The 25,868-nt window shown below is 34.4% G+C and overlaps 1 protein-coding gene across 1 annotated transcript in view; it reads right to left on the bottom strand.

Moving 5' to 3' along the window:
- The window catches only part of FMN2 (formin 2), a 441,094-nt gene that overhangs the window by 158,125 nt on the left and 257,101 nt on the right, over positions 1 to 25,868 (bottom strand). Inside the window, exons 9-11 of the mRNA XM_072647566.1 lie at positions 4,000 to 4,091; positions 3,703 to 3,832; positions 2,321 to 2,467 (exon numbers count right to left, since the gene is read on the bottom strand). Coding sequence (XP_072503667.1) covers positions 2,321 to 2,467; positions 3,703 to 3,832; positions 4,000 to 4,091 — 369 coding nt within the window. The remainder of the gene's footprint in view (positions 1 to 2,320; positions 2,468 to 3,702; positions 3,833 to 3,999; positions 4,092 to 25,868) is intronic.

The following is a 25,868-nucleotide window of genomic DNA, read 5'->3' as shown; positions in this document are numbered from 1 at the left end:
ATTGTGAATGACAGAGTTTACCTACTTTAAATTAAATCCCCCAATATAAGCTGCACATGCTCCTGGAATTTCTGTTTATTATACTTTTAGCTCATGGTTATAACTTTATTTTTATTTTTGTTTTAAATATTATTCTTTCCTCTTCATACCCCTCCCCTACTACTTTAGATAGGATTTCCTCATCTAGACTTGTCACCCTAAAATAGGATTTGCTTTCAAGTGACCTTTACTTATCATTTTTGGTTTGTGGCTCTGTTAACTCCATGAACATGAACCTACTTATTAGGTCAGCAACATATTTACCAGAGGCCTGTTGTTCATGGTAATCTGCATAATTCTGAGGTAGTATCTTAGAATTAGGAAGGCCCAGATTCAAATGTTACCTCAGATACTTACTAGCTGTGTGACCCTAGGAATGTCACTTAGCCTTTCTGAGCCTTGGATTATCCCCATGAAATGAGGATAATAATCTACCACATAGCACCGTTCTGAGGATTGTATGAGACAAGGTGTTTTAATAGTCTTAGTGAAGTTTTAAGCTTTAGTAATTTAAAATCACTCTAAGACTTTTAGGACAACTTGGGTAATCCCATATAATCCTCAGAACAATACTATATGGTACATTATTATCACCATTTCATGGACAATCCCAGGATCAAGAAGGCTAAGTGGCATTCCTAGGGTCACACAAGTATCTGAAATAGCTTTATAACTTAATAAAGTAGATCTGATAACTTAAAACTGCACTGATTTTGGGAATAACCCATAAAAAATAAAATACCTTGCAAACCTTAAAGTGTTACATAAAAGTAATGTATAAATAGTATTAGTCGCAGTAGTAAATTTTCTAAATTTCTCTAAGGAGATATTAAAAAAATCCAAGAATAAGCACAATTATTCTAATTTAGCAAGGACACCAAAATAATTTTGTAACTTATGTCAGGTCACACAAAAAATTAAATTACTTTTTGTTTTATGACTGAATATCAATTTCTCAATCTAGACCAAGTTTTGAATTTGAATCAATGGGATTTGCCTTTGGGGAACTGACTAAAATATGATCCTCAAATAGAATGAAAATGGAAGATATTCTCTTACTCTTGTTCATAACCTATTCAAGAATCTGCTTAAAGTTTGATATTAAAAATTAGCAGACACTTAATTTAGTATTATTTATAGGTCCTAAATCATTTGGAAATAACATTTCCATTCAGTTCAATAGGGATGTAGTAGATGGAAAAGTTTGCTCCCCTTTTAAAAATTTCCCTAATAATCTATGTGCTTAAAACCATACTTCTATTAGTAAATAATGCTTATTTCTATACCAGAAATACAATGAACATTTACAGACTACAAATGTAAGAGGTTTTAAGAGGTAGAACTCTACAGAAAATATAAGTCAAATGAAGTTGAATATTCAATAACTAATAGAAAAAGTTTAAAAACTTGCTTTTAGCAAAAAGTCAACAGCAATTTAGTGGAAAATAATAGGAAGTGAATAATATTGTTTTAACTTTGATGTATCAATTCCAGTCTCTTGACAGTCTTTCTAATGTTTCATAGTTTACTCACATTAGCACCACCACAAATACATATATGTAGATAGACTCCTAAAATATTCGGCTTATATTCTGAATATCCTAAAATATCTACTAAAAGTTTGCTGTTCAAAATTTTTTAGCCTCTTCAATTTCTTTTCTTAGAAGTTTTATACACTCGATGACAGTGATTAGATTTAAGGATTCATGAGATTTAGAACTAGGAACATTTGAGAAATTATCTCCTCTGAGCATTAGGGAAGAGATAAGTGTGACTAGATCTGTTTTCTACTTTAATTAAATATTACACTTCCTTTAGAATGATTTGTTTTAGACTCTTCTTAATTTTTAAAGGACTTGGATCTATTGGTCTCCACTGGCTAGCACCAAAATAATTAATTTTAATAGAAAAAAATTAGCTATAGGCTATTTTATTCTAGGAAAAGTAAAAGTACTTCAGATTTCTGATTTAGAAAAATTTGCCATAGTGCAGATGGTCTTTGGCATATACAGAATTGGACAAGAAATTAAGAAAGAAATAAGTAGTTCTAGCTGAAGTCAGTCATTAAGGAGGCCATACGTTTAATGGTTACTCATTTAAGGAAACATTCTAATACTCAAAACACATACACACAAAAATGAACATTTCTTTTACTTAGATATAGTTTGGCTTCAAGGTATAAAGAAACAATTATTACAAAGAACACATACTGAAACACCTTATTGCTAACAAAATAATCTCATCTTCTAGTGATCCTACAGTCAGTCATAAAAATACTTACACTGCTTTTGACATCTTTCAGCTTTGGAAGAATGTCTAATCCAAAACCATCTGCCTGTCCCCGAGTCTTGTTCCCACCATTCATGTAATTACCAAAGGCAAGAACCAGACCTAGAACCTGCATAACCCCTGACCCATTTTTCAATGTCTGCAAAATAGGATAAAGAACAATTTTTCTTAATTAAAATTTTGTATAACATTTATCAATTTTACAAGAGTTGTCATCACACAATATGCCAAGCTTCCAATATATTTGCTAACATTTTAGGTCATATTCATTTATCATTATTCCTACTTACAAGTTGTAGTTCGTTAGAAAATGTCTAAAATGCATGTTAAGAAAGTCACAAAAGACAAAGAAGTTACATTTACATACATACACACACACACACACACACACACACACATATATAAAGAAAAAAACCTTAAACCAACTACATCATCACAGAAAGAAAAAAAACACTCACACCAACTATATCAACACATTCTAAAAAACATTTCACACATGGGTCAAAAGAGGCATTTGAGAGATAGTAAGCAAGCACCTAATGCCATGTCTCCTATTCTTTGCTAAACTGAAGAGGTCTAGAAAAAGGAAAATTGTGAAACAAGAATTATTTCAAAAGAAGTTCTTTATAAGTATTCTAATTTTGCATACCTCCTTAGCAACCCAAGTAATCTGGCATCAGACTAATACTAAAAAATGTTGACATAAAGAAATGCATTTCATAAAGAGATTAAATTTACCCCAAATACTTCACACTTGTTTCTTCCAAAGTGCTAAGTTAGGCTTAACTTTGTTTGTTTTGCTTATACCCAGCTCATCAGGTTTTTTCAAAATGTTTTACTAATAAAGGAGAGAATTGGTATTGTTGCTGTTAGACTTTTTGATATTGACAATTTATGCAAAGTATTAATAGGCTAACTTCAAGACGACATTTTAGCCTCAAAATTCGGCTATGCCATTGTCTCCAAATCATTGGGATGGACTAATTATTAGCAATTTGTTGATCAGTCCCTTCCAAAAATCAAAGAAAGCAAACAGAATGCTCTCAAATGGCATTCATTTGGATGTCGGATGTATGAAAGCCTTTGCAAAGTGAAGATTTTGCTTTGGCAGCAGCAGAAGGCACAGTATTCTCTAGAGGCTGATGTGCATTGGCAGGAATCTTATGATGCTGCAGTGAAGCCCTGAAAGCCAATCTGAACATGTGCTTTGATCTGGAAGCACCATCATAAAATGTTCCATTCGGCAGGACTGCGATCCTTCATATTTAATGAGGACTTAAAGTAAATAAAAAGAAAACTTTTGAAATATGAACATGACTGAATGAGATTAAATGTCAGAAATCTAGCTCCAGCTCTCTATGGACCAGAACCCACCTCACACAACTTCTGGAGTAGTTCAAGTTTGCGACGAATCGAGCAAATGCTTTCTGAAAATGTTGACTGGAACAGGATGCAAAAGACTCGCTCTGAAAAGTTGGGTATTAGTGATAGTTCATAAAGGAACCTGAAGAAAGAGAGTCAAATGAAGAGAGAAAATATAATTCACATAAACAGATATTTAGCTTTATATCATTCCTAGCAATTATGTACTTAAGATACTGCACTTTCCTAATGGAAATAGCCCACACATCTTCTGCAGGACTCCTCTTTGGCTATAAGAGGCATGCTTACTGTTCAGGTTTGTCCAAAGACTTGGCATTTTCTTTTTCTTTGCATGATCTGCCATGCTTTTCAATTTTTTCCAATTCGTCTGTCTGCGCTCTCTGGAAAAAAGAAGACATTTTTTTTCCTGAAAACCTGGCCAATGAAACTCTAAAGATAATAATTGTCTTCCTACAAAAATCACTCCTTATTTTCATATTCCTTAGCATCTGTTTGTAGTAAAACTTTACTTAATTCATGAGGCATTTTAAAGTGTAAATATGGTTAATGCAAACCAGATTACTTCCAAATCTTCCAAATAATGTTATTGACTATTAGTAATCTGCAAAAGATTTATTCATTCAAGCATGCATTGAGACAATACATTTTTCCTTTCCTGTTCTTTTGGCTGTTTATATACTCTCTAGGATGAAAGAATTTGCTTTTAAAGTGGTATTTCTCATTCAAAAATCAGTCAAGTTGAATTTGAATGTAATGTGATCCTAAAGATTTATGTAGTTATTTCTCTCATGGTAAAAGAAAGGGATTTATTTAACTATCTCAATCAATGTTCACTGCTATTTAGGCTATGAAAAATTCACAGTGTAATTATTAGTTTGACTTTGAATGTGAACAACACCAAAATCACAGAATAGAAACACAATGTTTGGGTCCTTTTTCCTGTATTTTCTTTTTGGTAGAATCGTGCCTCCAGATTTATTTTCTTTTATGTACATGTATGTGCTCCCCTTCCCATGCCCACATGAACTCAAGGTCAGATTTATTATCCTAACGTCAATGTTTGTGAATCTCCATAAAAATGTTTTTAACAGCATATAAGGCATGTTATAGATATGGAAGAACAAATCTAGCTTAAACGACACTATTTTTTGATATATATTGCTTTTATTTATTTACACTCTAGTAAGGCAGCTAGATGATGCAACACATATAGTGCCAGGCCTGGAGTTAGGAAGTCTTAAGTTCAAATGGGACCTCAGACATTTATTAGCTGTGTGATCCTGGACAAGCCACCTATCCTTATTTGCCTCAGTTTCCTCATTTATAAAATGAGTTGGAGAAGGAAATAGCAAACCACTCCATTATCTTTTCCAAGAAAACCCCAAAAGAGATCACAGAGTGGGACACAATTGAAAATCAACTAAACAACAACAAAAAACACTTTGATATGGTCCATATTTTGTAAAGATATGAAATCTATCATGTTAGGGCATGAAAGGGCATGGGCAGAATCAAGTCTTGCGCTTGAGTCAGTTCCACAGCCACTTAAGTTGCATTCTGTGTAATTTGTGGTGAAAACAGCAACAAGGATCAACCAAGAACTGCTCTGCAAGTCTGCATGGACTTTGGCCTGAGAAATTTGAAGATCGGAGGTCTCCCTTTGGTTGTGGATGATTTTAAAATGTGACTTTTCTGGATGATGAGCTCATGTAAGAAAGATTTGTCACCTACCATGTGGTGTCTTTAAGTGAGAGAACAGGTGATGATTCTCACACAAAGGGGAAATTCTGATTCCTTGATAGTTTGATACTTTGTATTTGGAATAAGGATGAAATAGAAAATCTTAGGAGGCAAAGAAGACAGTTTTTTACAAATATCCAGTTGCAGCAGAAAATTGGAGAGCTATTTGCAGAACTCAATTCAATAAATATTTATTAATTTCTCACTATGAACAGAGCACTGAGAGGTACATACATAGAATAAGACTGGGTTTTTGCTGTCCTGGAGCCTTATAGTCTAGCATAAGTCATCATGGTATGGTAAAAAGTGTCTTTGCTTTGTAATTAGAGGGTCAGCTTTAACTCTAACCTCTGATACTTAATATCTATGTGACCATGGAAATTACTTAGCCTTTCTGGGTCCCAGTTTCCTCATCTGGAAGTAATGACATGGACCAGACGATTTCTAAAATCCCTTCCCACTTTACATCTTTTGAACCTGTTATATACATCACTAATTATAATCTACCACAATGTTTCATTGTATCAGCTGTAAAAAATGTATGAGTAAGGAGTAAAATGGTAGAATAGGGAGGCCACTGCAGGCAGAGGGAATGGTGTGATCAACATACTTTTGAGTTACACATTCATTTTTCAAATAAATATGGAAATTATCCAAAAGTTTAGAGAAAGAATTGCTAAACATTATTCACTTAAATGCATCTGCATAAGTCAGACCAAGGGAAGAACAAGTGGTGATGCATAGTCTAAGGAGTCATTGATTCTCTGATGTTATGAAATAGATCAATCAATAAACATTTATTAAGTGCCTGCTGTGTGTTAGCCACTGTGCTAAGGGCTAGGGATCTAAACAAAAACAAGACACGACCTACTCTTGAGGAGTTTGCAGTCTAATGGGAGAGAAACTGAACAATTATGTACAACTGTAGCTAGGATAAACAGAAAATAATGAACAGAAGGAAGGCCCTAGATGTAAGAGGGGTTGGTAAAGGCTTCCTGTAGAGGATGGGATTTTAGTTAGAATTTCAAGGAAGACATGAAAATCATGAAGAAGAGCATTCCAAAAATGGGAGATAGCCAGAGAAAATACCTAGAACCAAGAGATCAAATGTCCAGATACTGAAACGGCAAAGAAGCCAGTGTCATTGAATCAGAATACCTGGAACCTAAGTGTCAGCAGCCCCAAAGTTCCTCTATACTCCTTTCCTGGGAAAGGGCAGGGCTTTAAAAAGCCAAACTGAACTCTGATGGGCTTGGGTCCCATGGCACTCGAATTCCCTCCAGGATCCCCCTCCACCCTACTGTCATGATACTCAGAGGTTCACACTCACTACAAAGAAGACTAAAGATGAAATTTAAATTGAGCTACCTAGGAAGAGAGTTTTCACACTGACCTCAGAATCACAATATATTCGTGTTTCTAAAAAACCAAATGATGATAAAGGCTAGAAATATTTTGGTAGCTAAGTGGCACAGTAGATAGAGTGCCAGGCCTGAAGTCAGGAAGACATCTTCCTGAGTTCAAATGTGACCTCAGATACTTATGTGTGACTCTGGGCAAGTCACTTAACCCTGTTTGCCTCAGTTTCTTCATCTAAAAAAATGAGCTAGAGAAGGACATGGCAAACCATTCCAGTATCTTATGCAAGAAAACACCAAATGGGGTCATGAAGAGTTAGACAACTGAAAAAAATGACTCTTTCAAAAAACATTTTAAGATGTACAGGGTTTTACCATAAAATGTAACTCAAATTCTGACTTTCAAACTAGTGAAAACTGGCATCAAAAGGAACTTAAAAAGAAAAAAATGAGGACTTATTCTGCTTCGTCACTAACCCATTTATACTCCTAAAGAACTAAATGCAAAAAAGACAGGAAAAATAATTATATATAATTCATACACACACACACATACACACATTTTAGATAGACCGTGTCAGAAGAAATAATAGAAGGAACCTACCTCACCTAGTCCTCCAACTATTTAAGGGTTTTAACAATAGTATGGATACTAGATGCAAAAACCTGAATTTAACTATCTTATACCTATAAGTGATTGGGGTAGCACATTACTCCCCAGACTATACTCCTCCCTAGCCCCAATATGCCACAGAGGCCCTTCAATCTCCACTTTACTAGGGACAGAAAGTATTCAAGCCTGACAGTACTACTTGATGACTAGAGCAAGAAGTTCTATCCACACCTGAGGTCCTCTCTAACCTAATGGACCTTTCCATTTCTTCCCTTTTGGGAGATTCTCACTCTTATTTTGTCTTTAATGATTTTACTCTAGGCAATTTCTTTCCCACTCTGTACATTCCAAACTCGTTAATCTTTCTTCTTCTTTTCTCTTCAAAATCTTATCCAATTATCTCAAGAGAAATCTCTGCCACCCCTACCTCTCCATCTTCAATTCACTTGTCAGAGGAAAAATAATTCTAATCATAGGTGACAGATATAACAGCAGTATCAGTGATAGAACTTTACAATAAACTTTACAATAAAAATTTAGGTGTTTAAGTGAAATAAAAAAAAAATACTGGCATAAATCACATTTTTAACACCTTGAAAGTGCTGAGAAGTCATTCATAGAAAATTTCCAACTCTGTCTATTCTTCTCTAATTTAAAATGTATATCATATTCCTCCAGCACTATCAAGATGATTATTTAAATATAAAGCCATATATAAACATCAATTTATAATATACCAAAATATAATTACATATGAATATTACATCCATATTTTTGTGTTTTCTGTGCTTTCTGACTAGTGACTGGGAGGCAAGACTGAGTTTCTTGTACTAGTTCACAATTCAATTTAGAAAATTGTAAAAACTTCTAATATGTAATTGGCAGAATGCATTTCAGTAAGGGAAATACAAAAATGAATGAAACATGATTCCTACCCTCAAGGAACTCAAAATGTAGGCTCTTTTGCTACCTAGCTGCGTGACCTTGGGCAAGTCCCTAAATTTCTCATGGCCTGCATTTTCTCATTTGTGAACTGCAAAATGGAAGCGGGTGGGTGACTTTCAAGCCCTAAAATGGTTTGTCAATGATTCTATTAAAGTCTCAAAAATTTTTTTTCTACTTTTTTTTCTCTTCAAGCATACATTATTTCAGCAGCAAAGTGATTAATATTTGAGAGAATAGTTTGTGAATTCAATTATTATTTGTAACATGGTTTCTACTGGAAAATGTGTTCCAAGTGCCAAACAACTCATTTGCAGATGAACATTTAGATCCTAATCTGTTTGTAAGATAGGAACTTCTTGTATTTGCTTGACAGTCACTTGGGGAAGAAAATCATAAACAGAGACAGCAGAAAAGGACCTAGAGACTTAGGTTTCCTTTTCTTTCTACCAGTCATATTTCAGTATTAGCATTCTTGGACAAAAGCAGAAAATTTTCTCCCAGCTGCATGCCTTGGCAAGGACCACACACTGATATACATTCTTATGGTGCCTTATAACAATAAAACACTGCAGAGGTGACCATTTGTGTCTCCAAGGCAATATTCAAAGTACTGAGGGCGATTATGAATATGCCAGTGTAGTTCTGAATTGCAAAGTATAACAGACTCTCAATATAGCAGGCAGCAGAAAAACATTTATTCAGACATCAGAAAGTTGAATCCCAACACCAGAAAGCCAAATCCATCATAGTAACAAAGAAGTCAATACACATTAGCACTGCAGGGGACAACACCATTCACAAGCCTTCCTCTGCTACTGGGGCCTTCCCACAAACACTCAAAACATTTGCTGTGCCTGCCTGTGTCCTCTCTCCTCCACCCCTAACTGCTCTCACCAACTTCTTCTCAGCTCTGCTCCACCCTTACTGTTCCACCCATTCAGCAAGCTCCTCTCATCACATGTGACTTAGGCTTCCATGTGATTTAAGTAGGTCACATAGGCCTATTAATGGATGGGAAAGATCTTCCCATTCTACTAAACTACATTAATTTCATTAAAAATACATTAACAATACACCATCATCCTTATGAAAATTCTCTACGTCTTAATAAATTCTCCAAGGTGAGGAGCAGAGGCCATTTCAAAAAATTGTAATGGACAAAATTTGGACTTGGAGTCAGGAGAGTGAAGTTTAAAATACATATCAGGTACTAGCTCTGTGACTATACTGCTAGCTAAGTAACATCTTAGAGCCTTCATTTCTTCATCTAATAAAAGGAGAATACTTGCACTACCAAGTCTCATAGGAATGTTACAAGAAAAGTGATTTGTGTACCTTAAAACATGCAATGTGAGTTGCAATGGTTGGTAATGACTCAAACTTGTCATAATCAGAAGGAACTAATGAAAATCTTGTAAATAATAATAGAAAATAATTATCCTGAGGTACATACTTTATATTTTGTGCTGATTCTTCTACTTTGCCCTAAGTGGGGAGGTTGAGTGAAGAACCCAAAATTATTCACTGGAGGACCATCCTGTTAGCCAAAAAAGAAAACTTGCCAGAGAGTGTGTAGACGTTGCCATAAATAACACTGCCCACCCCTTTCTCCCTTCCTCTCCTCCCACCTTTCCATCTAGATTGAGGAGGTATCACTATACACCTGACACAAGGCTTGAATGTATTCTGTAACTTGTCGATAGTCAACAAAGAGAAATTCTTCATGAGCTAAAAACAACTTTTGACCAGGTATGTTAAAAAACAAACCAAAGAACATCTCTTAAGACTAGAAGGAGACAAGAACTGATGGGTTAACTCCTGAGCTTGTTTTCATAAGGTAGGTCTTATTTATTCACGTCTTCCCTAAAGACACTGAGTTCTATCCTATCACTTACAATGCTGTTCCTGATACTTGTTAACTATGCTTATATATTGCCTATATATTGCAACCTGGTGGATAGGGGTGCCAGGCTGAATCAAGAAAAGGGACCAATAAGCCATTTTCTATTTTTGTCATGGATTTTTATGGAGAAACTGACATTTACTGAAGTCTTCCTGTGTGTAAAGGACTGCATTAAGTACCATGAGGGATATAAAATTATAGGACTGGGGTATAGGCTCAGTGAATCAATGAACAAGAAATATCCTAAGTGTCAAGGGCTGTGTTAAACACTGAGAATAGAAAGATAGAAATAAAATATATTAACCTTAAAGAGCTTATGCTTTAACAGTGCCCATGTGAGCAGAGCCATATAGGTAATGCAGTGTATAGAGTGCTGGACCTACTGTCAGGAAGTTAAAATTTGGCCTCAAATACAAGGTATGACCCTGGGTGAGTCATTTAACCCCTGTCTGCCTTAGTTTCCTCAACTGTAAAATGAGAATAATAATTGCACCTACCTCCCAGGGTTGTTATGAGATTAAGAGGAAACATTTGTAAATTACTTTGCAAACCTTAAAACACTATGTCAATGCTAGCTACTATTGTACTATACTATTAAATTTTGTTATTATGTAAATATACAACAGAAGCATATATAGATTAAAGAGGCATGAAAGACTCAAAAAATTGTTTGAGATCTACTTTATTTTTTTTGGGGGGGGGGGAAGCTGGCCAATATGGGAATTTGTTTAGTCTTATTATACATATTTGTGTCACAGCTTTATCTTGCTTTCTCAATGGGAACAGAGAAAGGGAAGAGATAGAAAAGGTGAACTTAATGAAAAATAAAAATCAGTTTTAAACAAAATGAATATAAGGTAGTTTGGGGAGGGAAGATCGGGAAAAGAGTTCAAGTATCTCATTAGGTTTGAAGCAGTCCCAAAAGCAGAGATGAGGAGGGAATTCATTCCAATCCCAGGGATAGCCCAGTGCAAAAACATGGGAGATGGAGTGTCTTGTGTGAGGAACGGTAAGTAGGTGAGTACAGCTACACTACAAAATAGAAGAGAATAAAGCTTAAGAAGGGTATAAAAGTAGAAAATAGCTTGATAGTGTACAGATTTATAGGGCAAATGGAGGGCTGTATTTGATATTGGAGTTAAATGGGAATTACTGTAGTTTACTAAATAGGTGTAGGAATTGAGATGGCTAGACGTGTACTTGAGAAACAACACTTTGGCAGCTCTGGGACTAGAGTGCACCAAAGTAGCTCGAATGAGGTTGGGAGAATAGGTTAGGCAAGACATAGTGAGGGTCCAAAATAATGTTTGTCTGGTGAGAAGTGGGCATTTGTGAGTGATGTGGAGATAGAAAAAACAAGAGTTGGCCCCTGATTGGATATGTAAGATGAATGGGAATGGGGAGCAAAGCATGACACTGACATGAACAAGTTATATGTCTGGGAGAATGGTGATACCCTAACCTCAATAGGGAAATTCAGAAGAGAGGTCAGATTTAGAGGAAAAAGATCATGAATTCTGTCCTGGAAGTGATGAATGTCAGCTATCTTTGAGCCACGTAATTCAAAATGTCTAATAGGTAATTGTTGATATTGACCTAGAGGACAGCTGAGAGACTAAAGCTGGATATCTCTATCTGGAAATCATCTATCTAGAAATGGAAACTATAACTAAAAGCAGCTTTTTCCATGTTCCTTCAACTATTAATAATTAATAATCTTTCAATCAGGGGTAAGTGACTTTCCCAGGGTCATACAGCTAGTAACTATCCGAGGGCACATTTGAATTCAGTTTCTCCTGACTTCAGGGTTAATGTTCTATCCACTGCACCACCTAGTTACCCCTTTTTTTATTTTCCTTTTTTGTTAAAATGCCTTCACCTTGTAGATTGTCTTCATATACTCTTGTATGCTTCTTATGTGTACCAAAATGTTTACATATTTTATCATGTTAGAATACAATCTCATTGAAAGCATGGACTATATGGTTTTCATTTAATCTTGCTTTTTATTATATCTCCAGAGTTTAGCACAGTGTCTGGCACACAGTAAGTCAAGTCAAATCAATAACCATTTATTAAGTGCTTACTATATGCCATGACACCGTACTAAGCTCTGGAAATACAAATACAAACAAAAAAGAAAGATAGTCTCTGTCCTCAAGAGGCTAACATTTTGAGAAAGCTGAGGCATGGTGGCAAACTCTAGGGAGTCTAAAGGAGAGCCAGGAGAGAAATATATAAATCCTTGATGACTGATTAACAAAATCCATGGAATTTGATAAAATTAACAAATGAGAAAGTATATAGAGAAAAGGACCTGGGAAAGAATTAGTGGGAGTCATAACGCATGATGAACCAGCACAGGAAACTGAGAAGAAACTGATTGACAGGTAAAGGGAGAAGCAGGAGAGAATAATATCACAAAAGATCTTTCTTTTTCTCCTGGATTCTCTTGAATATCCAAAAGGAGAGTTTGCTTACCAGTTAAGAGATTACTAGTTGTTTAAGAGAGAACAGTTTCAGTTGAGTGATAATGTCAGAAATCAGATTGCAGAAGGTTTGCTAGAAAAGTGAGCTGAGAGGAAATATAGGCTATCAGAATATTGAGTTCTTTCAAAGGATTTGGCTGAGAAACACAAGAGAAATTTAGGCTCATAGCTAACAGGGATGAAAGGATCTAGTGATTTTTTTTTAAAGGTGGAGAAGACATGGGCTTGGTTGGCAGCAGGGGATAAAACAGTAGATATGGAGGGCTTGATGATAAAGGAGATATCAGTGCTCACAAGAGGGGCAATAGCTGATAGAAAATGGGAAGGGATGGGATCAAAGGTACATGTAGAGGGTTTGGCTTTGGAGAGAGGGCCATTTCATCAGAGACCAAAAGATGATAGAAATAGTAGGTGATGATATCAGAGGGTTGTGAGATAAGGTGGAAGGGCTGTGAAATGAGAAAAGGGGTGAAAAAAAAGGGGGGGGGGGTGGCCTCACAGTAAATGTCCTGAGCTTCTATCATGAATGAGGCAAGGCATCAAGCTTTTGCAGATAGGAGTCAGGGAGACTTGAGGAGACAGAAGAGACAATATATAAATGAATGGGAAATTAAATGCAAGTGTTAACAATATAAGATGGCCATTCAAGAGATATAAAAAGCATTGTATGCCATTTCAGAATAAAGAGTGGGAAGGGACCTCTGGAAACTATCCATCCCATCCCATGCCATCTACACTATTGCCTTCTCCAACCTTGAAGTGACACCTTTTACAATTTCTACACGTGATCATTCACACCTTCAATTAAAGACATAAAGGGAAGGAAAATGTACTACTTCTCAAGGCAGCTCACTTTTGGATATCTCTAAAAATACAAAACTATTTTCCTTACATCAAGGCGAAACTGCCTTTCTGAAATTTCTACCAACTTTCACTCCTAGTACTAAGAAATATGTTCAGCAGGCATTTAAGTGTTTTGGGTTAGAAATGAGTAAGATCACAGTGTGATGATTATCTGAGAAGCCTTCATCAGGAAGCTATGTAAACATTAACGATCTAAAATGTTAAATATTTTTTATTATTATTAAATACTTATTTTTATCTAAATATCTAATCATTCTTTTATTCATCGTTTGATCATTTGTTATTGTAAAATTTGGGTGAACAATTACTTGTTCCTTTCAAAGTTAGATGCTTATCAAAGTTAGGTCTCAGAAAGAATTCTTAACTGAAGATGGAATAAAAAGCAATAAAAAAGATAAAATGGATAATTTCAATTATATTAAACTTAATTAAAACCGTTGCTAAAAAAAAAAAAGTCACCGAAACTAGCATAAGAAGTGAAGGTGCTGTTTAGAGAGGAAAAAAAACCTCAGTCTTTGCCCTAATTATCTGATAAAATCCTGCTATTCAAGATAGAAAACTAATATAAATTAAGAAGCAATTCTAAATCTGTTTCTAAATGTCTCTGATTCCTTCGGTAAATAAGGGTCAAAAATATGAACAATCAAAAAAAAAAGAACTACAAACTATTAAAAAGTCATATGAAAGATTTGTCTAAATCTGTGATATGAGAAATGCAAATCAAAACAACTTTGAAGTTTCATCTCACAACTGAAAAATTGACAAAATCGACAAAAAATGGGAACAATCAATGTCAGAGGGACTGTGGAAAGGAAGCCACGTTGATATGCCAACATGTGAATGATTCATCCATTCTGGAGAGCAATTTGGAATTAGGCTAAGAAGGTGACTAAAATGTCCATGCCCTTTGACCCAGAGATTTCACTCCTAGGCTGAAATCCCATTGAGGTCAAATACAGAAAGAGAGGTCCCATATGCACCAAAATATTTGCAGCAGCATTTTTTTCTGGAAGCAAAGAACTGAAAACAAAATAGAATCCTGCCAAATGGATAGTGGTTAAATAAGTTGGGATATAAGAAAGAACATCATAACTAATGCAAAGTAAAAAAGTAGTTAAAATGGAAAACAAAAAAATTAAAATCTATAATTATTATCATTAAGCTTTTCCATGAAGAAGAGGTAAGAAAATATACTTCTTTCTCTTTGCAGATATGGAGGCTTACAGATTTGGCAGACTGCAAATGCCAAATATAATAGGTTAGTTACTTTTGTTTTACTGCTGTTTTATTTTGTCCTATTTCTCTAAACAAATTTTATCATGCGTTATTATTATCATTGTGATTGTTTCAGCTTTGAAACTCTTGCCTTGCTGTTGCAAGATCCTATCTGGAGAGTGGTTCACATGTAGGAAATGGTAACAGGCTGGCTGCTTCAGTTATGTATCACCTTAGTTTCCTACCATCTTACTAATAGCTATCTCACTGACACTTGCAACTCTTCTATTTTCCTGTTTTCCAGTTTCAGAAACATAATTTTATCATTATTGCCACTGCTCCTGAAAATGATTATGTCAATCTACTCATCAGTAACCCTACTTAATATTCCTGTAACTTTCCAAACCAAAACTTCCCCATGGGGTGATCACTCTCCTATATGTATCTTTTCCTCTCACACTGCAAATTCCTTGAGAACAGGGACTTTTTAAAATTATATTTCTGGATGCCTTAGCACTTACCATAGTTTGGGGCACATAGTAAGCAGTTAACAAATATACTTCATTCATTCATTCATTCATTCATTCATTCATTCATTCATTCATTCATTCACTCATTCACAGCTCCCTGAGTGAAGTAAGGAACATATTCAGAAATAAATGTGATATAACAACAAAATAAACCAATGAAAATACTTTAAATTAAAAACCAAAGACCAAGCAAGTTTATTGAAGACAGCATTAGGACCAAATACTCATCAAAAATAATGCTACAAGTAATGATTATAATAACTATTAAAATAATAACTAACATTTCTATTACCCTTTAAGGTTTACCAAATACTTTACAAATACCATCATAAATAATTCCCACAACAAACCAGTGAGAGAAGAGCTCTTATTTTCCCTATTTTATTAAAAAAAAAACAAAAACAAAAAACAACTAAGACTGGCAAAGATTAAACAACTTGCCCAGGGTCACCCAGTTAGTATCTAAGGCAGAAATTGAAATTGTGTCTTCCTCACTCCAAGTGTAGCATTCTGTCTACTACACCATTTCTCTAGTATTAGTGCAATGACAGACTTCTCTGGGATTGCCTGGGATGATAAACACCATTTATATCATTTACATAGGGAAAAAAAAATATCAAGACTTCCAAGTAACGTATTACTACAACAGAACCCTCAGGTACATTGGAGAGTACCTATATAATCTTGGAGTAATTTCTCCAACTATAAAAATTAAGTTTTCAGTAGAGAATCTATGATTTTTAAGAGCTACAGTTATATAACACAATATAGGAAGTCTTTCCCTTCCCCTACCCAGCAGAAAATAATGACATATTATAGATTTGTAAATGTCTTGACTGAGAGGAAATTTCAAAATGGCGGTCCCATATACTGCATAGAAGGCTAATCTCATTTATTCATTGACTGAAATTTTTTTTCAAAAAACTGTAATTGAATATCCATCACTTAACCCCATATTGGCAAACATGTATGCTACCAGAAACATTGAGCCAAAAGTACACAGATCACCATCTGGAAACATTTAACTTTCCAAATGTGATCACTATTTAGGGAAATCATGATTGGAGTTGTACATCCTTGCTTAGAAGTTTGGTTATTTAACATCATCATAAGCCTGTTGCTCAGTGAATTCATATGTTTATTGACTTTGTAAATTATAGGACAACAAGGAAATAACAAAGGGATGCTCCCTTCAAACAACATCTAAATATTCTAAAATATTCTTGGTATTTTCAACCAAAAATGAAGGCTAGGTAACTATTTTAATATTACAATAAAACCCTAGGAAATATGATTGTTCTGTGTTCAAATCATACCTATAAAAATCTAGAAGTTACACTTATCTAAAGCCTAGTTTATATCATAGATCAAAGGCCCAAGAGGCGGGAGTTGATTGCATCCTCCAATCTTAGCACTGCAAAGTATTGTGCATACGTTATCTAGTTGTAGTTTCTTAGACAGCTTCAATGGCTATTTGGTATTGTATATTGTCAAAATAATTCTGGTTTAATATTGACTATTATCTTTAAGTTTTGACTTGCCATCAGAATACTCGTAATAATTAACAACACAGATATCAGAAGAAATCATTCACTGTAAGAGTGGAAACATTAGTAAGGAGAGAATGTGGGAGAAACAATTTCCATGCCCTACCAAGTTATAAACTTTACTGTACTTCTCAAAAGAAAAAAGCAAGAGGCAGTTCTTAAAGGAAGAATAGCAATTTCTGTAAAGACCTAAAAACAATGCCAGAAGGAGACAGACATGGATTGTATAAACAATCCAGTACCACACACATAGGGACACTCAATAAATGTTCTCTTGGAGGTCCCTTAGGGACCAAAGGAGAGTTGCAATAAAAGTAATGGTAGGCAAGTCTTTCCATTGCTATGTTAAACTTTTACTTAAGATTTGAAGCACAATGAAAAGAAAAATGAAAGCAGCAGGGATTAAGGCTAATATCTGTGGTCATTAAAGTTTTAATATGTGTGTTATTATCATCACTGATAAAAAATAATACCTGGGACCCATCAAATATATTAGTATCCCTTGTCTCTAGGTGAGCTTCAATTTAATCCAATACTTAGCATATAGCTACTAGGAGCAAAGAACTATAATAGACACTGGAAAAAATGCAAACATGAATAAATCAGGGTCCTAACCTCAAGGAGCTTACATTCCAGTAAAATAAATCTCTCTCTCTCTCTCACACACACACAGGACTATATTGTGAAATATTATAAGAAATGAGCTGAAATTAGAAAAGTTAACAAAATCTTAGCTTGCCTTTAGGCAGTTAGGTATTGCAGTGGATAGAACACTGGGCCTGTGGTTGTTCAGTCATTAGAGTCATGTCCAATTCTTCATGACTGCACTTGGGGTTTTCCTGGCAAAGCTACTAGAGTGGTTTGCCTTATCCTTCTCTGGAATTAGGAAGATCTGTGTTTAAATTCAACCCTTAAACACTTACAAATTGTGTGATCCTGGGCAAATCATTTAAAACTTTGGCTCAGTTTTCTCATCTGAAATATGGTGGTAATAGTAGCACCTGCCTCTCAAGGTAGGTGCTTATTGTTAGGATAAAATGAGATAATCTTTCTTAAGCAATTTACAAACTGAAAGGTGCTATAAAATGCTAATTGTTATTAGTATTCTTATGATAATTGTTTTACATAAATGGTGATAGCAGAGAAAAATGGAACTACTTTTGCAGATATGAGTCTGACCAATAAGAAGGAACTGATTATCAACATTCAAATGACAGAAACTCTGAAAGAAAAGTAGCCATTGAAAGTTTAATAAAGAGGGAAAAATGGTAATAGTCTGAAGTGCTTTCTAGATTCAGAATGAGTAGGTTCCAGAATTGAGAGCTAGGATCATGATAGATTCCTAAGGATTAAGATCTTGAGGTTAATTCAGCTTAAGAAATGTTGAAAAGATTATTCTGAAATGTTGGTGGTACAAGAACAGATGATTTCTTTGAAAAAGGAAAGTGAATGTGGTCTAAAAAGACATACATGGCTGAATGGAGAATTTTTTTTAACAATATGATAATACATTATATATGTATATACATGTACATGTATATATGTAATATACATATATGTGTGTATTTGTACATATATGTGTATATGGTATATGTGTATTTATATGTATTATTAGTCATCTAATCAATTCTGCTGCTTCCTTTCTTAGTGTAAGTCAGTTTTGTCCACTGTCACCTTTTAATTCTGTGATTCTATGACGTCTTATCTTTGTCTCTCTATAAACAATTTGATAGAATCTTTACTCTATGTCTTTTAATATTCCATGGACGCCAGTGAAATAATTAGGATGTCCATCTATTATCTATGTTCACTATATGATGAGATGGTATTTTTTTAATGATCACAAACAAGTATTATATTAGCTTTTTTACAACTTCTGAGTAAAACTGCTCCTACTATGTTATAGCATATCTTTACCTTGAATTTTTCATTATTTTATGGACTGATTAATTACCTGAAATTTTCATCCTTCAGAGACCACAGAGCTCCACAAATCATAGCAGTACAATATCATTGGAGAGATGCTGGTTTTAGAAAAAATGAAATTTGGGGCCAGGAGTTTGGGATCACTAAAAGTGTTTTGTTGTTGTTCAGTCGTGTCTGACTCTTCATTACCTCATTTGGGGTTTTCTTGACAAAGATATTAGAGTTGTTTGTCATTTTCTTTTCCAGCTCATTTACAGATTAGGAAACTGAGGCAAACAGGGTTAAGTGATATTCCCAGAGGCTGCCTTTGAACTCAGGTCTTCCTGACTCCAGACCTAGTGCTCTATTCACTGTGCCACTTAGCTACCCTAGAGCTACAGAACCTCGAAAACACAATCTAGTCCAATCTCTACCTTTAAATCAAACCCAATCCATTGTCAAATCATCTTTGAACCCAGTTTACTTACCATCTGCAGTGCTAGATCCAAAATGAATAGGAACCTTTGAACTAACTCGATAGGCAGATAATTGACTGCTTATTATAAAGTATGACACATACTTTGTATTTACTTTTTTTCTTTGACTAAGCTCCTCTCTTCTGAGTGGCTGTGTATCTCACTGATAATAAGACTGTATAATATATTAGAGCTTTATGCAATCAGTACAATGTCATCTACAAAAAATCATTTGATGACCTTGTCATTTATATGGAATACCATGTCAATTTGGATTTAAGACAATGTATCCTCTATTAACACCAACAAATGTAGTTCAATATCTTCAATATGTGTTTCTTGATTTATGCCTATCTTGACATGAGCAATCAAAAATCACTGAATAAAATTATTTCTTGGGTTGCAGATTCTTGCAGATTTCAACATGGGCATAAGAAAGATTTTGTTTAAATGAAGTCTGCAAGATTACACTTTTCTCTACCAAATCAAATGTTTCTGCTATTCAAACAAAAATTATAACATATTGGGATCTTATATCCTCTCTACCTCTTAGTTATCTATATGACGGAACATGTGATCTGCTAAACCTAACCCTAAAAGTCTGTCTTTTTCTTCTACATATTTTCATTAAGGAAATGTTCAATATATATATAAACCCATCTTATACTTTTATGGGAATGAGAAAGTAGACATAATATCAACAGTTACTAATTTCACCTTGATCATTGCTTTGGGGAGGTAAAAGATCATTGATTTTTTTCCTGTTCTTAAGGGAATTATCACCTCTTTGGATTCTTTTGAAAACTGATTCAAATGCCTTTAAAGTTATTACATTCAGAAAGTTCTTCTGTATGTATATCTCATTGGACTCAGATACTTTTAACTCACTTCCTATATTTAAGTTCCATATGAAGTACACCATTTATTAAGCTGATGTTCAACTTTGGAGGTGCGGCTGCTTTTCATAATAAAATGATATTGTTTCAGAGATGCTGGCAGATCTATTCAATTTCATATCTATTTTTTGTCCTCCTTCCAGTTTCATCTATAAATGCTCTCGGGATGATCAGACTTTTGAAGGGATTGTCATCAACTACACTATATTTCAAATACTTCTAATAATTTTCTATTATTATCAATTATAATGCTTTGTGAATGAACTTGTATTATGTTAGGTCTGCCTTTGGTCTTCCATGTTGGTTGGCTTGGCCAAGAGATAAAACGTTTGTTGGTTGAGGCATTTTCTGGGCCTTCTTAGTGTATTAATTATTTAAACTGGTTAATCTCCTTTAACAAATAATAATAATCAGAGTTAATGTTTTATTTGACCTATTTTCAATTTTTCGAAGTAAATACCTTATTTAAATATGATTGACTGGAACAATTTTAATTGTACACAGTCTTCAAATCTTCATCCTTTTTCTAGTTTAGTATTCATTTTGACCTTTACTCCAACCAGTTTAAGCTCTGCCTGCCCAGACTCATCTGATTCAAAAATGATTCCCATGGTGGCAACCAGTTGTTTCCTGTCCATTAAGATCCAATCAATATCATTTTTGGTACGTGATGCTGTTTGACATATCCAGAACCTTCTCACTTAGTCCTTGAATAATGTTTTCATGACAGAAGTTTTTTTTTAGCTGTCATATCTTCAGTTTCTTAATCCCTAACCATATTTAAAACACATCTTTTGCTGCCCTTCTCTATGCCTACAGTCCTGCTAATGTCACTTGTTACTGAGGCATGTCATGATTTAAATAGAGGAGCCAATCAAATTCAGCATAAAATGCATTTATTTATCCATATTTTGCAAAATACATAGCTATAGACTTTTCAATGGTGATCTGTTTTCTTAAAGTTATGAATACTACAGAATGAGATGACCAAATGTTCCATGAAAATGTCTCTTATCACTTTTAGATATATTCAACTTGGGCCTACTCCTTTATTAACCTGTCCAAGAACAGTCAGTGAACCATTCTTTCATTTGGCTAGAATATATAATGGCACAGTCCCATAATAATTTCAGGGCAGCTTCAGTAAAATGATGAGTATATGGTTTTACTTAAGTTAAGCTATATTAAGGTGGGGAAAAGGATGGTAACAATTACAATGGCAAGGATAAAGGAAAGGGAGGGGCTGAAGGAGAAGAGAAAGGAAATTCTCAGACACTTAATAGCTGTGTGACCCTGAACAAGTCACTTAACCCTATTTGCCTCAATTCCTCACTTGCAAAATAAACTGGAGAAGGAAATGGCAAATCCTCCAGTATCTTTGCAAAGAAAATCTCTAATGGGATTATGACAATTTCGACACACCTGAAATGATTCAACAATAGTAACAAATAAGGTCCCTCCAAACCAAAGCAACTGAACACAAAGACAACTCAGTGAGAAAGTCTAAACATTACTTCTTTGCAGAGGATGGGGCTTTCTCCATTCATCATGCAAACAGTGAATTATCACTTTACTTGTATTAATTTATCTACTTTCTGCATTAAAAGAATTCTGCTCCATTCTGTCTTTACCAAGAGAAATGATTTAAAATTAAGCATATTGTAAATGTCATTTCTTTCATTTGGGAAAATATTCTACTTTGCTATATGTCATCCATTAACGTAGTACATTATCCTTTATTTCCCTGAAAAGAAATGATAAAGCAAAGCATCTGAAGACCATATTTCAGAAATCATAAAAGCAAAGCACCTGAAAGTACTGGAATTAGGTAACAACAAGAGCAGAAGCATCCATAGGATTTCACTGGAGAGAAATCCAAAACTTAACTTGCCCCAAAATGTAGCAGTCAAGCTCCTGAGCTTTAATGACAAAGAAAAATGTTTTAAAACTTCCTGGAGGAGGCAGCTTGCCATATAATTGACTTATAAATGGCTACTACAATATATCATGTAGGACAACAGAAAATAAATGCATAATGAGAAACATGTGAAGCGGTATGCCAAAAAAACTAAGGAAGATGATTTACGTAACTTAATATAAAGCTGCATATTTTCCTACATGAAAGAAAAAGTACCTTTAACAATAAGATTAATTTTAAAATATTCTTCTTGAATAGAACTTGAACAGAACTGAAGAGGAATTTTAAAATGCAAAAGGTAAGCAAATCTATACAGCTACAAAAAATGTGAGGTGATAATTAAATGTTTACTTGATGCATGAAGAAAACTCCATCTGTAGCAAGAAGCCTTTCCCAGTTCTCCTTAATCTATCTTAGTGCCTTCCCCTGAAGGAGAATACTCTCAATTTGCTCTTTAGTATGCTATTGCCCCCAGTAGACTGTGAACTCCTTGAGGGTAGAGATTTTTTTTTTTTTTTGGTCTCTCTTTGTATTCCCAGCACTTAGCACAATGTTTGACACTGAAGACATTTAATAAATTCTAACTGTCTGACTACAGACTGGAGAAGATTCTAGTTTCCCTAATTTTCTAGGTATTTGAAGTGTGATCACTGGGAAGTGAAATTAGATTTGTTCTGATTGGTTCTGGAGGCAGAACTGGGAGCAATAGAGAGAAGTACCAGAAAGAAGGTCTTGGTTCAATATAAGGGAAAAACAAAACCTTTCCATCAATTAGAGATGACCAAAAGTGAAAGGCTACTTCGGTAGGCAGCAGTTTCCATTTTACCACAGATTTTTAAGCAAAAGAAAAGGAGACAGGTGGCTCCTTTTAACTGGAAACCGAAAAAAGTGTCAGTATCCAAAGTTTGGAGAAAATTGATTTTCTGAATTATAGGCAAATGAGTTTGACTTAATTTTTTAAACTTAATTTCTGAAAGTATATTAAAATACGTACATGGATCCTGGGCTCTTGAAAAAAGGGAAGAAGTAATCAATGGGAGTCAGCATAGATTCATCAAAAATAAGAACTGGCAAATTAAGCTCGTTTTCTTAATCAGACTTGTTAAACTGGTAGATTAGAGAGTTGCTATAGATATGGTATATTTACTAACTGAAATACATTAGTGCAACATTGGTGAGATGTGAGTTAAAATAAAGTACAATTTGATTTTGAATTACTTGACCCTGAAAAAGGTAGGAATTCATGGTTCAATATCAACCTAGAGAAATATCTCAAGGACTGGTCCCCAGAGATCTGTGCTTGGCCCTATTTTTAGGGTGGATAGATGGATGGAAGAAAGGGAAGGAGGAAAGAAGGAAGGAAGAAAACATTCCTTTATTAAATGACTACTATGTGCCAATCACTTTGCTAAGCCCTTTCCAAATTGTTATCTCATTTATTCTACATTTTTATCAATGACTTGGATAAGTAACAAATTGCATGATTATCAGATTTGTGAACAAGATTAAACTGAGAAGAAGACCTAACACACTGGATAACAGGATAGAGATTTTTTTTTTAAAGATCTCAACAGGATGGAATGAAATCTGAGCCCAATATAATGAAATTGTAATAAAAATAAATGGCTGCTAGGTGGTTCACTGGGTGGAAGAATAAAAGAAGTATAAAGAAAGCATAGCAAGATAATAGTTCATATTAAAAAAAATTGGGGATTTTCTCTGGCTAGAAACTGAATACAATATACATAAGAAAAAATTGAATACAATCGTAGGCAGTACAGTGTCCTGAATCATAAAGCACACATTTATTAAACACCTACTCTATACAGAGTACAGTATTAGATGCTGGACTCACAATAAAGTTCATATAAAACATGGTCATTTCCCTCAAGGATCATGTAGTACAATACTATTCTTTTCTGCCCCAGGAATGTAATACCTTGAATACTGTATGTCAGTTCTGGATACTACATGTTAGTAAGAACATTGAAAAGCTGCAGTACAGGAAAATGTGACCAGTAAATGTTCATAGGATAATAGATTTAGAGACTAGAGTCCTAACAAATCAAGATGAGTTGGGGTAACTGGCAATGTTTAGCCTAGAGAAGAGATTGGTTTTGGGTTGTGGATGGGGGGGAAAGAATTGCCTTGAAGTATATGAAAGACTGTCACATGGATAATAAATTTATTCTTTCTAGTCCCACAGTAGAATGAATAGAAGTTGCAGGGAAGCAGATTTCAGATTCATATCTGAAAAATGTTCCTAACAACTGAAACAGTTCAAAAGTAAAATGGGACTATTTAAGTAGGTAGTGAAATTCCAGTCATTGTAGTTTTTAAAGGAGAACCTGAGTGACCTCTTAGCCAGGGAAATGCTACAGAGGAGATTCCCATTCAGGAATTGGTTATACTAAATGAACTGATGTCCTTTCCAAGTAAGAGATTCTATGATTCCCTAAGTTAACTGCCTGGTCTTCCTTTGATCCACTCACTAAGCAAAGACCCCCATAGAAAAAAGGATAAGTGTTAGCATATGTTGCCTATAGGCTAGATGTTACAATGTGAAGTGATGCTGAAAATAGCAAGTGATTACCTTTCGCAATTAGACTATTAATCTAAGGCAAGAGGAGGGCAAGAAAAGGAAGGAGGGCCCTAGAGCTTTAAAAATGATAACAGTTTAAGTTAGTTACTTCTTATCATCTGTAGAATTTACATTAAAGAAGGCACTAATTTTGAGGTCTAAACAGGGAGCAGCTGGAAAGCATCATGCTTAGTATTCTCTTTCCAGTTAAACAACTGTATTTCACTCCTTAAACATATTCCATAAAACATCATAAAAGCACCATTAGTCTAAACATAATAATTCTTTTCTTAAAATGATAATAAAATATTAATTCTTTCAAGTTGCAAAATTAAAAACTATCTCAAAATTAATTTTATGACAATTTGATTACATATATGTATATATGCATGCACATGTGTGTATATGTATGAAAGAGATCCAATTAAAACATCATTCCCTACATGATATGAAATACATTAATTAACCTTTCTTAGTAGATTTTAATCTGAAAACCAATGTGGTAGTGTTTTAGGTTTCCTGAAAAGAAACTGACAACATAGCAAAGATAAAACTTAACTTGTCCAAACCAATGGAATAAGTAACTGTGATAATGGAACTTTCAGTGTACACTGTACAATTGGCAAACACCAATATGCTATAATGGATTGGTAAATCAATCATATAAATTACACATTTCCCAAAGGATAAACTAGTTAGGAAGCACACTATGAGGCTGAAAATAAAATTACAATAAGTCAACACTTTTAATTGAGGGTAGGGGTGAAATTTAAATTTGAAATAAATAACAGAATGAAAAACTACTTGAAAATTTCACAAGAACATCACTTTTTGTGAGAGATCCATTACCCATTTTAACCTAAATGTTCTGCAAGTTTCAACGTTGTTTCTCTAAAAATAAACGAAGGATGGCCAAAAAGACAGGCAAAATTTTGATATTTTCAGTGGCAAAGCTCATCCTAAAGGAGACAGAACTATAATTTATGTTTTTTATTAAATCCATAGATTCAGTCTGTTACTAATTCAAGATCTTAAGCTTTTTTTTTTTTTTTGGAAGTTTTGAAATTCACCTTTAAGTATGTTTATAGTTGAAAATAAGCATACTCGCAAGGTTTCCATGAAGCAACTCGATAAAACAATGAAATATGAGAGTATGGTTTTAGGAACCGTTGAAGTG

The sequence above is a fragment of the Notamacropus eugenii genome, chromosome 2, assembly GCF_028372415.1.
Source record: "Notamacropus eugenii isolate mMacEug1 chromosome 2, mMacEug1.pri_v2, whole genome shotgun sequence".
Classification (NCBI taxonomy): domain Eukaryota; kingdom Metazoa; phylum Chordata; class Mammalia; order Diprotodontia; family Macropodidae; genus Notamacropus; species Notamacropus eugenii.
This window is presented reverse-complemented; position numbering and strand designations above follow the sequence as displayed.